Source organism: Crocodylus porosus, unplaced genomic scaffold (genome assembly GCF_001723895.1).
Source record: "Crocodylus porosus isolate Cpor-Errol unplaced genomic scaffold, CroPor_comp1, whole genome shotgun sequence".
NCBI classification, from domain to species: domain Eukaryota; kingdom Metazoa; phylum Chordata; order Crocodylia; family Crocodylidae; genus Crocodylus; species Crocodylus porosus.
The window spans coordinates 21,138,027-21,152,817 of NW_017728949.1; the positions used below are offsets into that span (position 1 = coordinate 21,138,027).

The 14,791-nt window shown below is 45.3% G+C and overlaps 2 protein-coding genes across 4 annotated transcripts in view; both read right to left on the reverse strand.

Moving 5' to 3' along the window:
* The window catches only part of LOC109322724 (caspase-10-like), a 27,393-nt gene extending 18,723 nt beyond the window's left edge, over positions 1-8,670 (reverse strand). Inside the window, exon 1 of the mRNA XM_019553867.1 lies at positions 8,584-8,670. The gene's annotated coding sequence lies outside the window, so the exon portion shown is untranslated. The remainder of the gene's footprint in view (positions 1-8,583) is intronic.
* CFLAR (CASP8 and FADD like apoptosis regulator) overlaps positions 6,400-14,791 on the reverse strand; it is a 31,603-nt gene continuing 23,211 nt past the window's right edge. For all 3 annotated transcript variants that reach the window (XM_019553869.1, XM_019553871.1, XM_019553870.1), the window contains 2 exons: positions 9,625-10,135; positions 6,400-8,747 (listed from right to left, as the gene is read on the reverse strand). In XM_019553869.1, coding sequence (XP_019409414.1) covers positions 8,609-8,747; positions 9,625-10,135 — 650 coding nt within the window. In that variant the 3' untranslated portion in view covers positions 6,400-8,608. The remainder of the gene's footprint in view (positions 8,748-9,624; positions 10,136-14,791) is intronic.

Genomic DNA, 14,791 nt, shown 5'->3' on the forward strand with positions numbered 1-14,791 from the left:
GTTGTGGCGCGTCCGCCGGGACGGGCGCACGGAGGCCTCCTTGGGGCCGCGGGGCTCAGCGAAGGTGGCCCCAGCTCCTCGAGCCAAACCGGCCTTCCTGAGGCGGGCAGAGCCCGTCGTGGTGCTCGCCCGGGTGCGAAGCCGCCGGCGGCCCGCAGGGCAGGGCACGGGACATCGATGGGAGCGGCCCGGAGGGCGAGGCTGGCAGAAAGCAGGGTCTGAACAGGCAGAACTGCGCCTTAGCCCGGACGTGTCCTCTTTTGGGATCATCATTTGGGGCGGGGGTTTTTTGTGTTTTGTTTTAATATAATCAATGAAATGTCCAGGTTTTGCTCAGCACTGAAGTTTTTCCTAGCTTGCCCTAGAAAGGAGCTGCTTGGGCCTGGGGAGGGCAATAGGACACCCCCCCCCCGTGGGGGCCAGGTGGGGGAAGCTGTCTGGGCACCAGGGCTGGGGGCAGGGCAGGGGAGCATCTGCCCCCTCAGCAGGGAAGGGGACGGAGGCCCTTCAGGGGCAGTGGGAAGGTGCGTGTGAGGCCGTGCCCTTGCTCTGCTCGCAGCTGGGAGTGCTGCAGAGCTGGGGGGAGCAGGTGGCTGCAGGTCAGCAGAGCTGGGGGGCTGTGGCTTGGGAGTGATGGGCATGGGGTGGGGACTGTGGGTTGAGCGTATGGGGCACTGGCAGCACCAGAGGGACGTGGGTCAGGAGAGGCACCAGCATGGCCCAGGGAGGGCAGGGTACTGTGGGTCTGGAGGGGCAATGGAAGGGGTAGGGATAGGGGCAGGGGCAGGGCCCTGGCATATCACTGCCCCCCACAATCATATTACCTCCCCCTTAAGAGGTGTCCTCTTTTTTGGAGCTTGAAATAGGTAACCCTACCTTACAGACCAGTGGTTCTCCACCCTGTTAAGACTCGAGGCACCCGTCAGAGAACACCAGCTCTTCGCTCTCACTTTTTTTCTTGACTGTAGGGAAATAATAGAGCAAGCCTACTGTTGCAAAGACCTCAGAGCACAGAGGCCTCATGGTTTTAACACTACGGATTCCTATCAGAAATCTCTGGGTTTAGTTTATGAATCATGTCTGCACATCTAATGGCGGTAAACACCCCAGGGCACTCCTGAAGGGATATTAATGCACCCCAGGTCCCACAGCACCCTGGTCAAGAATCACTGCTATTAACTAACTGGATCTGAGATGTATGAGCTTTGGTGAGGAAGGGGTATTATTCCTAGCCATTGCTGGTACATGACTTAAAAAGATTTGATGAAAAAAAATCACCCTTCTAAGATCAATATAACCAAGAGACTGCAGAGCTGCTTGTTCACAGATCATAGCTAAGCAGTCCACTCTTCCTCCAGTGGAAACAGTGTGGCAGGCAGCCTCTGGGGACAAGCTGCTGTGCTCCAATAAGAGAAATGCCAACACTTGAACAGGGCTCGTTGGAACATTTTTCCCTGGAGTCAGTGTGTGACATCATCAGCGACAATCAAAGTGCAAAGTAGCACCACTCCCTAATTTGCTCTTTTTTGAAATGCCACCTGCTGGAATTTTGTGGGTTTGGGTTTAATTTAAAAAAATAATAAATTCAGCCCTCACAGTGGCAGAGACAAGCTCGCAAACATGACCTAAGTACACTAGGCAGTTTCACAGACCAGAAGCAAGCAAACACCTATACGGTATTACCCTTTTTAAAAGCCTCATAGTTTTTTAATCCTACCTAATGTGTCTTTGAATGTGTGGGATGGGCAAAACTGCAATATACACACTGTACTCACTTGAAGAATAGGGGCTTCGGTAGAATGTCCGGAGTCAACTTTCACCTGATGTCCCATAACCTTTTAGTCTCCGATGCGATTCCACTATCTGATGAAGTGAACTTGGGTTCACAGAAGTTTGTGCTGTCTATATATACACTGGTGTATCCTATTTAATTAACCTATAAAGGTGCTTGTCTACCATCAAAAGGAGTATAGTACTTGCTCTGGAGGCAAAACAGAGGCAATATGGAATTTTTTTCCCCCTGAGATTAGTTTTGTAAGCCCTGATGTTTCACTTGGGATAGCCATTTTCTCAAATCAAACTGGATTTTTCTTGCCACCTGGTGGCCAGTTGCTGTTACTGGCATCTACTTTGGGCACCCAGCCTAGGAGAGTTGGTCATTTCCCTGTCTTCACTGAGTAAAATCCAAAGGAAATGACATGGGAATAGATTTGTCATGTGTCTGCATCCTTACTTTACTAAAGTGCACAGGCATATTTTTTTTCCTTGGGTTCCTAGTTATTGGTAGAATTTTAGATTACATAGAGGTTTTTCCCCCATTCAGTAGTTGGACACCTTAAATGTTCATCTAGACTAAAAAAGTCAAAACCCAGGATCTTATTAATAGCCTTATTGTGAGAACACAGGCACATAATCAAATAGTCTACACAACTTTTGTACAAGGCTATGCTTCTCCATCAATTTGCAGTCTTAAGTCAAGGAGACTTGTCCTCTGATGTCACACAGGTGTTTTTTAAAGATTCCATCTATAGATGCCTAAATATGGGTCCAAAAGCCCAAGTTTAGATTCTCATTTGATAACACTGGCCTGCAAAGTGTCTAGGCAAAGTATTTGTGCCACAGAGAAGAGATTTTTAAATAAAAACTGAATCTTAGCCCCAAATCTGCAAATTTATACTCCCATGATTACCTTTACCCACATTATTATTTCTTAAGAAGTTACTGGGAGTATTCATGTGAACAAAATTGTATACTTGGTTATGTATTTACCAGGTCAACTACTCAGATTTTTTTTCCTGAGATCAGTTTTGTAAAATTCAAACAGGATATCCTATCAGCCACAGGATTACAAAAAACCTAGCATTTATAATGTAGTTTTACACACTCTCTCTCTCTCTCTCTCTCTCTCTCTCTCTCTTTAATCTTAAATTGCAAAACCAAAAAGAAGTAAAGCCTCTACACAAATTGAATCAATTAAAACACACAATCATCTGAAGTGATCTCATCCTACAATATGTTTTTTTCCCAATGAATCAAACAATTAGGGGACCTTTTTTATATTTAGTCATTATTCACAAAACTAAAAAATACAACAAAAACACAAACAAATTAAATGTCCCCAAACAACTGACAGAATGCATACAGCTAAAATGTGCTACTGAACAAAACAGTAGGATGGCACCACACAAGGCAAGGAATTACCCAACAAAACAGAGTTCACAACAAACATTATGTGCTACATCCACATGAGCATGGATGTTTGGTTCCCCTGGGACAACCAGCAGTGGTGCACCTTGTGCCACTACTACTTACCCCGGTGAATGCCTGTGCCACGGGCCCTCTTGCATGCGGCAAGTTACCTTGGGTGGGGTAGGGAGGCTGGGGTCAGCACTGGGCTGGCCCCAGAAGCTTTACCTTAGGTTCTGGGGGCCTCCTGGGTCAGCAGCAGTGGCTTAAAGCCTAGCCAGGAGACAGACTGTGGCTCTGGCCAGCCTGGCTTTGGTTTTGAGCAACATGCACTGCTCCTCTGTGCGCTTTGCTTTTTTTGGGGTGTTTTTTGACCCCATATCCAGGGGTCCACAAAAAATAAACAAACAAAACAAAACAAAGCAACCACCTCCCAAAAAACAACCCCCTCCCAACCCTCTCCCCCCAACTCTGCGCTGGTCCCTTGCAGCATGGAGAACAGGTGAATATGAAGTATGCGGTGCCACAGACATGCCTGCAGTATGACCTACTATGCTGCCACGCTCCTCTGGATGAAGAAATAGAGCCATGAAAAAACAGAGTAAGAAAAAGAAATTTTTAGAAAGAGCATTACTGTTCATTGGAAGAAAAAAGGAAACAGAAAAATCCTAAGAAGAATATCAACTAACTGTAAACAAGAGACACAGCAAATATTCACCGCCTATGAAATGGTCCATTTCAAGCTGAAGTGGCTTGTTTTCAACAAATATAAAGGGATATTCTAATCAGCAAGGTATGCTGGGATAGTTTCCAATGCAAAGGACCCTGGTCAGGCATTTGTAAGGAAAAGTGCTGCTTCCATTTAATTATTTAATTATTTTGATGCCCAGGGACCTGACTGAAAGACATCCCCATGTTTTAAGGTTGGACTCTTACGTTTGAAATACGGTAGCTTTTTATACGTATTTTTCAACTATAAGAAATAGTGAAACAATTCTGGCATCACCTGTTACACAAACACTTAAACCTTTTTATTCTAGCCTCTAAGTAAACTATGAAATAGGTGATGAGGAACATTAGAGACAGAGCACACAAAATGACAGAGGTGCAACTGTGAGCATCACAATCTCCTTCCAAACTCTTTGAAATCCAATTGCATTTTCTGGCACCTTTCTGATAAATGACACCTATGGAAGCTCAAGGCTTGGTGATTTACAATACAAGGCTCAGATCATGTCAGCTGGCACACTGGCCGTTACACCAGTGGGAATTAAAGAACAAATCTGTGCTTCCTGCAGTGAGGGAAGTCAAAGAGCAGGACTCACTGTGTCATTGCAGCCTCTGCAGTTTATTTCACTCAATGTACCGTTTCTCATCTCTCTTCTCCTTTTTCTCATAAGGGGACTTAGGAGCACTGAGCTTTTCTCCTTTCATAGCTGAAAGCAGAGGAATTTTAGGCCCCTGAAAATGCAATACTGCCTACAGAACGAGCCTGACAGCACTTTTCTAGACCCTGAGCCTGGCCTGGATGTGAGCTTCAGGAGAGGGAGTGTCTTCACTTTATCTTTTTGACAGCAGGCTCAGAAGGCTGACTGTAACATGCTGTCATTGCTTCTCCCTGCTCCTTCTGACCCACCCTAGTGGCTCATATCCAGTTAACATGCTGATCTGAAACCTTATTCTTTTACTGGCTACTGAATACAAGCAATATAATCTGAAAGCTGTTTAGCCACAGAATGCTAGCAAGAGAAAGCAGCAAAGCACCCCATGCAATTCACATGTGCAACTTTTCAGTTTCTACATATTTACATTTCTATGTACATGTACATATTTTAAGTGAACAGTAAGGCAGAGGTGGACAACTTCCACACACCTGCTAAGGGGCACAAAACAGCTGAAAGAGACAGAGTGAGATCCTGTTGCCAAATTGCTACCATCGCTCACAGGATTTTTTTTCTTTTTGCTCTTGGGTACTGCAAAAATCTCTATTCTTCCTTTCCGTGCTTCCTCTCTCCCCCATCCTCCTTTTTCTCGTTTTTCCATTCTGTCTCCTACAACACCACTTTTCCCTTAATGCTCTTCAATACCTTCTCCCTTCAGCCTCCTCCTGGTCTTCTCCTTTAGGTTTTTCTTCTTTCTGCCACCCTCTGCTTTGTTTATGCTTTTCTTTTTCCTTTCTTTTTTCACTTTCACTAATTCTTTCCCCTCTGTTTCTACGCTTCTTCTCTTGTTTCTACCATTCCCATTTTTATTTGCTATGAAAGATGGCAGAAGTGCTTTTTACAGGAGAGGGCTGAGAAGGGAAATGGAAAAAGGTAAAGAGCTCTAAGCTAATGTTTGATTATATTATGAAAGATCCAGAGCTAGAAATAAACTGCATATATCAGGGTGTCAGAAACACAGCCTGTGGGCCAAATCCAATAGGCAGCATGCAGCAGGAGACAGACTGGCAGGGCGCAGGATACACACTGCGCCACTCTGGAATAATCCCCCCGGATACTGGATTCAGCACCAATCCAGGTCATGAACCATGTGGTGCCTGCTCCAGACATGCTGTGTGCAATGCAGGCCCCAGGGCAGGTGTCACACATACAGGGAGTGCTAGATACAGCATGCAGAGGGGGAGAGGGATCTGTGGGCCTAATACAGCCTATGGATTGCCCCATGTCACTCATCTGGCCTGTGAGCTGGTCCAGGGCCAGTCTGGCACATGGAGATGATACAGTACTCCCTGGCTCCAGTCTGGGGCTTGTGCTGAGATGGTGCAGGTCATGTACTGCGTAAGGTGTCTGCACTGAAACAGTGCACACCCCAGAGGGCCAGATCTTCCATGCTGCATGCAATGTACACACCAGGGCCAGCCCTCACACCACATACAATTTGTGCTGACCTAATTCCAGGGTTCGAACTGCATGCTGGCATGTGTGGCTGGCACAGGGTGCAAGTTGTATGTGGCACCCATGCCAGACCCACCCTGCACACTGTCTGCTGCACACAGGGACAATCTATGGGCCTGATTGGGCCCCAGAGCCAGTGCACAAAGCCAGTCTAGTGTGGTCATGCAGCAGGTACCAGACCAGGTCTGCATGCTATCCAGCATGTGCTCTATGCAGTGCATGGGATTGGTCTGAGACCCACAGGCCAGATCTGACCCACAGGCTGTACTGTTGACACCCCATCCTCACCACATGGCAAACAAAACAGAATACAAAATGAAGACTGAACAAAAAGGTATTTTAAAAAAGTGGATGTGTAAAAAAAAAGAATGTATTGTATGAATGCATATATCAATATTATACAAAATAATATATAAATATAAATAAATATATAGCTCTTCAAGGCATCTTGGTTCCTTTTTTGAGTTCATGCTTGGTTCTTCAGTATCAAGCATATTTTTCTTGACTGGACAAATTTTAAAATTTACTTGTTTCAGCTACAGGCTCCATTCAAAGATAATATTGATTCTTCTGGAGGAAAATGACAAAACAGTCTGGCTGTGAGGGAAAGCCAAGCCACGGAAGTTGGAACTGGGAAACAAAATAATGACTCATTTATACAAGATTATTGGTCAACACATTACTCTCAGCTGCATTTTGCCTCTAGCAGCTCTTGTAGACCTGGTCTACACTAAAAATTTTGCCAGTGTAGCTATGCAAGCGAGGGGTGCATTTCTTGTTGTAGCTTAAATGTCATGTTACTAGCAAAAAAGTTCTTCTGTAGTTTATTTTGCTTATGGATCCAACAGTAAATTTTGCCAGCCCAAAGAATTTTATATTGGTATAAAATGCATGCACAGCATGAGGATTGTTGGTATAATGAAAATAATTTCTAGTCAAGTCAGGGCCTAATATTGTTTTCTAGGTGGAAGATACACCAAAAACGTTAGTTTCCAATAGAGCTTATTTTAAAAGGGGAACCACGCTATGGATGGAAATATAGTTTAGTAACAGAAGTTTTAAGGTGGTTCATCCAGGTGTCAGTCCTACAAAAGGTAGATCAGCTGAGCTACGCAAATGAGTAGTCACTTGAGTAGTACAGCTGATTTGCCTTTCATAGAATTGAAACCTAGATAAGTCATCTCATAACTTTTGATCATCTAAAAACTGCTTTGATAGAGAAGAAAAGAACTGCTACATTTACAAATTAAGCTCTTTATGTTCCATCATGGAAACAGAGACAGCTATTACAATGAGGTTATAAATGCAGTTTGTTTGTTGTATGCAAAAAATAGTGAAAAGGGGGGTGGGTGGAGAATGTGCATATGAAGTGTTTACAGTATCTGCAGTAAGTTGATAATACCTTGTATGTCATCATTGTGAATGAGCCACCTACTGCAGGGGGAAAAGCAATCTTGTATCTTGCTAAAGATTTCGGGTACCTGTCTAAGGTTTACTCTGGATAACAGTGTTTTTTAGTGCTAGGACAGTAGGGAAAAGCCAAAGGTATTATGCTACTCATAATCAGCATCCATAATGGATAGTGAGCAATTTATTTACAAGCTAGCATTCACAGCTAAGCAGGTGTCATCAGGCCTTGGATTGCTGCTGGATGCTCAGACTCAGCTGTGGTAAACAGTTCTTTTCTCCATCTGTGTGGATAGACTGAGTCCGAGTATGATTTTCCAGATGCAGACCGTGCTACCCTTACCCAGGTCTTTATCACCACATAACCAAATTATTATAAGACCATATTTTGGGTCATTCACAAGGTAAAGTTAGTCCAGAACATGGCAGTCTATTGTGTGGGAGCACTAGTGGTTTGTGAGATATATTGATAGTTTGGGGACTTCTAGGTACAAGGCAAGGTATTGGTTTCAACTTAAATGATTTCAGTTCACATATTCCGAGAGACTTGTTTTCCACTCATGTCACCTTGCAACAATCAGTGGAAACACTGGAGCTCCTTTGCTACAAAAGAGATGGAGCTATCAAGAAGTATCCTCTCTGACAGCCCTTTACTCAGAAATGTGTTTTCCCCCACTTCAATTATGGACTAGGAATGACTTGGGATTGTACACGTGGCCAGTAGTGAATCTTGATTGCTTAGCAGATTCTCATCTTTAAATATTAGCAGGAACACCCAAAGCTTTGGACAGACACTTCTGGTAGGTAAGTTTCAAAAAGTAAATCTTGTTGTTAAATTGAAAACAGAAATAAATAACTAAAAACAAACATGTGGCTTGTTTAAGAATCCTTTTGATGCAGTTTACCTGTTGACTGGGTTATCAGATCTGCTACAGAACTAAATATTGACTGTGTTTCTTAAACTATGTGATTAAGAACTTCCACTGGTGAAGCATCCAAAACATTTCTAGATACCCCGATCCTACCACAACAGGCATATCAGAAAAGCCCAGACAGACATACACCTATCTTAACAGTGTCTCCAATTTGCTACCTTTCCATGGAAGTTCCATTAGCTCTTAACTTGGAAAAAGAAAGAGTTTTTTCCTCAAGGTGTGCCATAACAGGAGTGAATAATGTTGTGTTGGGTGACAGAACTTATTCTGGTCATAGACTCTTCTGTTCAGCTCAATATGGATATCCAGTAAGGAGAGTTTTCTACAGGGATAAGAAGAAACATTAGCATCTGTCATTAGTGAACACAGCAGAAGATCATAACTTTAAATCAAAGAAGCTACTAAAAGGCAAGCAGCTCCAGACTCGTGGAAAGAATGTTTTCAACGTCAGCCTTTAAGACAACTTTGAGCTCAGATCCTCAAGGCTGCAGATCCTCTTTCATAAACGCCTATATTATACCTCACATATACTGACACACAATTAACAATTAGTCTCCTTTCATTCCTGACCTACTGTCATCTAGTGACAGATTTGGGGATTTGTCAGTAGGTGCGGATCAGTTTTGCTGACTCTCTCTCCCCTTGCCAGGCAGACTGGGAAGCTACTTCAGTTAACTTCAACTTAGGGTTATAAATGGACATGTGTCTCTTTGTGAGAACATAAATTAGTGGAGAAGGACAAGAGGCCCTGTATGGAGAAGGGCCTGTTTATACGCAAGCGCCATCTTATTACTTGAGGATTTTGCTGTTTAAGATTAACAGCAAGACTATCCACAGTTTGGATAGCAGGCCTATTCTGTATGTTGTATATTGGGGAAGGAGTTATTCCCCCAAAGCATGTAAATCCTGAGTGTTCGCATACCTGTTCCTGGGCCTTTCCCTCTCACCCTTGAAATAATGCCAGGCCTAACACAAATTCAGAGTTCATTTCAGAATCAGAAGCTCCACCCCACCTCTAAAGTACCTTCCTTTCCCCATCGATGTGTAGATGCATTTGAACCATTCCTCCAGGCCTGGGTACCACCTTTCTCTGTTCTGCCTTATCAAGATGTGCTCCAGTACCAAGTGAGATAAAAGCTCGTATCTCAATTCCTGTGGGACAGCATGTTCAGCAAAAACGGTTATCTAATTTCTTTCACCTTTTCTGAGGATTTCGCAGGATCTCAGCCAGGCACTGTAAATAAAAGGAGGATGAGGTTGGGGACCTTTCTAGTGTAGACACATCCACTTTGCATTGACTCCAGAAGATGTCTGCTGCTTTGGGAATACAGTTCCAAGTCCTTTTGGCATTAGAATTGATTTTCGGTTCATCACCATCAATCTCCAGCAGACTGGTAGGTTCGTGATTGGTTGCTGTTACAATGTAGCTCTGAATAAAGAAGAGCTTTGGTTTCCCTAGAAGACTAGGACAGGAATCTGCAGTAAAAAACTGCTTCACCCGGTCCAAGGAGAATCCAGGAAAGGGCTGATCCGTACAGAAGATGCTCTGAGAGCTCCCCCGGCTGACTAATATGCAAATGAAGCTGTCATAGTCTTTGTGCTTTTGCAGTTTTGCAGCATCCTGCAATGTCTGATTCATGGCCTCCACACTTAAATATCTGTAACAATTAACTTCATAACCCAGTTCTTGAAAGGTCTCCTCTAACGTATCTAGGAAAAGAAGAAGAAATTTACTAAAGTGAATGTATTTCAGGGCTTGAGTACTGTCAGATATATGTTAAAAGCTTTATATACTTAGCATTTTTACAACTGGAAAACAAGAGGTTTATTTAACGAGAGGCAAAGATTCAGTCAACATCAAGGGTTCTTATTATGCCACTAATTGTACAGTGGATTACAGACCTCTGATGCCACCTCCATACTATCATTAATATGAAGCAAGTGTTTCACAGGATTGAAATGCATTGAATTGTGGACAGAGAATGATGCAAAGCATACTGGGCTTAAGTTCGGATCCAAAGAAAATGACTTAAGCGTTTTAAAAAAAGTCAGGCAGGAAAGCCCATTAGGAAACAAACCCAGGGAACCTCTTGCAACACTGAGGAGACAGGCCAAGTAGCATCATTGACCTTTCCCATCTCTAATTTCTAAAATGTACTTTGTGTAGTAGTATATTACAAGAGATGTTCAGAACTGGGAAGGGATGCCAAGGTTTCCCTCTCAGCCACTAGATGGAGACTTACAACCAATTCACTTTGCAATTATATCAAGGGACTTTTTCAAGAAGAAAGGTTTAGAGCAGTGGTTCTCAATCTTTTTGGACTCGTAACCTGCAACCCCCACCACCACCCGAGCCCTGCCAGTGCCCCTCACTCCCAACTCACAGCGGGGGGATGGGAGAGAGGAACATGGTCCACACCCCATAGGCCACCTGTGGTGCCCTACCCTGCCCTCGCACCCTCTCATGGTGGGAGGAGATGAGGCCAGTATGGCCCCTTGGTCTGTATTCCTCCCACTCTTGGCAGTGTGGCTGGCACAGGGGTCCTGGTATCAGCAGCAACATGTCTCGCTGTCCTTCTCCACCCTCTTGCGCTAGGTCCTGCTAGCCAGTCTGCAGAAATCGGGGGAAGGGCATGTGCCCCTCCTTGCCCACCTAACATGCAGCCTATGGCTCCCTGTCCCCCTCAACTTACCTGTGGAGAACTGTGGGAGATGCTCTCTACTGCTACCTGGCTGCCAAGTGCATATGTGGCAATCCCTGTCATATTGGCTTTCTCCCACTCCCCACCAGCCGCAACCAGCCTCTTTGCAGGCTGGAACATGTCCAGCCTACAAGGAGAAACCTGTGGTTTCCCATGTTTTTCTCCTTTAACAGAAAAAAATCTGTGTTTTTCCATGAATGTAGTACCAGCAGTAGTAGCAGGCTCATCCCAGGTGCAGGCTGCCCCAGCTGACCTCTGAGATCACAACCATGACAGATCTGCAGCCCCTGTGGACTCCCTGAAACCTGCTCACAGCCACCCAAAGGGCTGTGGGCCCCCAGCTGAGAACTGCTTGTCCAGAGGACCACTGCAGGATTGACAAATCTGGGGAAGGAAGATCTCTGTTGGCACTAAAGTGCTATACTATTCTAATGACAAGCTAAAAGTTGCAAAAGAGAACTTGTAATTTTGCCACAAGTTAATTACACATCTTGGAGGATGCTGGAATTCAACTCTGCTGCCTCTTGTGGTGAACTGTACTGCAAGAGAGCATATTACCCTATGAAAAGCTATTTTTGGAGCCTTGTTTAATATTGGACTGAATATGGAGGTTAAAAACCACAGGTAAGTTTCATTCTGTAATGAACCATTAAGTTACCACAATGACTTATAATTGTAATCCCCCATCTTCACAGCTAACCACATCCACATAGCCCATCATATTTGCTGAAATATTTTCTTAATTAATTTAGAACACCACATGTGTGCCTGGTGCTTCACAGACAAAGTATGCTAGATTGCTTCTTACCCAATAAAGTTTAGAAGTCCCAAACTGGTAGAAGCAAAAATAATTTGTAACAAGCTATAACTGTAAAAACAGGGGTGTTCAACCTCTGACCTAGATCCACACCCAGCACTGTCATCCAGCCCACAGGGCTCCATGGGAGACTCAGGGGGTTGGGCTGAAGTGGTGCAGGGCCCCTGAAGCCTGATCCCCACATGGAGGACTGGGTGGAGGCAGCACGGGGCTGTTGGAGCCTGATAACCACATATAGGACTAAAGAGGCAGTACAAGGCCCCCAGAGCCCAATCCTCACAGGTGGGATTGGGCAGGGGTGGCATTAAGGCCCTGGGGCCTGATCCTGTATGCAGGGTCCAATCCAGCCTGTGGACCAGCCCTGCACCCCCACGTGGCAGTTGAGCACTCCCAATTCAGCTCACCTGTATGGCTACAGGAGCATGCAGAGGTAAGAATTAGTGTAACAGCTAAGATCCCAAGCTGCAGCTCCCCTTCAACTTTTAAAATTAAAAGTTACTCTTGTCTACAGCCAGACATTGCATTTTAAAATGCTTTGTTAACTTACAAAGGAATTTAAAAAGGTATTTTCTACCCAAACTTGCAGAGAGACAATAGGGCTGATGGGGAGGTAATCAGGTCTGTTATCTCCCATTTCCGTATACTGAAGTTAGCAAGGATGTTATCTCTGGAGACAAATCCACAGTTTGAGAACTGAAACTAACCATCACAGAGATGCTTAATGGGATGTTCTAGATCAGTGTTTCCCAACTGGTGTGCCATCAGGCACATCCAGGTGTGCCACAGCATTTTGGGCTGGAGCCATGCCCCCTGCCTGCTGCTGCTGCAGACAGACAGGGGGCATGGCTCCAGCACAAAATGTCGTCCAGCTGGCTGTGTGCCACTGGCTGCATGCCACCTCTCCTCATCGGTGTCCAGCTGGCCATGTGCCTTCTGTCCTCCCCCCCCCTCAGTCGGCATCTGGCAAGCCACGTGACACCCTCCTCCGCTCCGCGTCCAGTGTGCCATGGTGCTTTTTTATTTAGCTAAGTGTGCCACTGGGCAAAAAAGGTTGGGAAATGCTGTTCTAGACTGAGCACTGGGTTCCACTGGGTAGAGTGGTTTTCTTTACTCTTTACTATATCTATAGCGGAGCCTCTGGGAACCCTATAAGATTAAGCCCCTATTAGTGAATGGCCTGTTGTGACTTATTTATACAGCTTGTGAAAAAATCCTCTTTCTCCATCTCCTGATCTAAGACAGCCTCAGCCCAGCCCCGCTCCACTGGTTTACTCTAGCTGCATGATTTAAGTCCACCTGGTCACTTGGTTAGAGGTTAGAGGTTCCCAACCCCCCAGACTGCAGCCCGGTACCAGGGCGCAAAGGGTTGGCTGCCAGACCGGAAGTGACCAGCACACTGTGGACTAGCAGCCAACCCTTTTTTTATATTGAGTATAAACAAAGAGTTGGCTGCCAGTCCACAGTATGCTGGCCACTTCCGGTCTGCAGTATGTTGGTTTGCAGGTTGCCGCTCCACGGTCTGAAAAGGTTGGGAACCACTGAGCTACGTGACCAAGGCTGGAGAAATTCCCGAGGGAGGGGGGAGCTCACTCTTCCTGCATAACCCTAGTCCTCCCTCACCTGACGTTGCTGACATATTTCAAACTAACCAGTCCACAACAGCCGTGTTCTGAGGATACTGCTCTATGGTTGGAACTTGGTGATGAGGTCACAAAAACTTTTAAAAGGGGGTCAACTATTTCGGAGGGGTCAGACATTTTGGAACACTGAAACAAGCAATCAGCCTCTAGAGCTCCATCAGTCTCTGGATGAACATGCAAGTAAACTTACCTGAAATTTAGCCAGTAACTTACGATTCAGTGAACTAGACACGTATCAGAAGGGCCAACAAGCCTGTTCTGATTTCATAGACATTAGGGTTGGAAGGGACCTCAGAAGAACATCCAGTCCAGCCCCCCCATCCAAAGGGTAGGAAAGTCAGCTGGGGTCATAGGATCCCAGCAAGATAAGCATCCAATTTTCTCTTGAAGGTATTCAATGTAGGTGCTTGAACCACCTCCGATAGCAGGCTGTTCCAGACCTTGGGGGCTCGGACAGTAAATAAATTCTTCCTTATGTCCAGCCTGAAACGGTCTTGTAGTAGTTTATGACCGTTCGACCTCGTCATCCCTTGGGGCGCTCCAGTGAACAAATGTTCCCCCAGATCCTGGTGGTAACCCCTGATAAACTTATAGGTGGCCATCAGATCACCCCTGAGCCTGCACTTATCCAGGCTAAAGAGCCCCATGGCTCTTGGCCTATCGTCATAATGTCTGTTTTCCTGACCTCTGATCATGTGTGCGGCTCTTTGCTGGACTCTCTCAAGGTGCTCCACATCCTTTTTGAATTGTGGAGCCCAAAATTGGATGCCATACTCCAGCTGCTTTCTCACCAAAGCCAAGTACAGGGGGAGAAGGATATCCCGGGATTTGCTTGAGAAGCATCTATGGATGCAAGCCAGAGTTTTGGTTGCTTTATCAGCCACAGCATCGCATTGCAGGCTCATGTTCATCTTATGGTCAATGACGACCCCCAAGTCTCTTTCTTCCATAGTGCTAGCTAGCGTAGCACTGCCAAGCCTATAAGGATGCTGCAGGTTTTTCTTCCCAATGTGGAGAACCTTGCATTTTTCGGTGTTAAACACCATCAGATTCTCGTCTGCCCATTTGCTGAGCTTGTCCAGGTCAGTCTGGATCACCTGCCTCTCTTCTGGCGTGGATGCTTTGCCCCAAAGTTTGGTGTCATCGGAGAACTTGGCCAGTCCACTCCTGACTCCAATGTCCACATCATTAATGAAGATGTTGAACA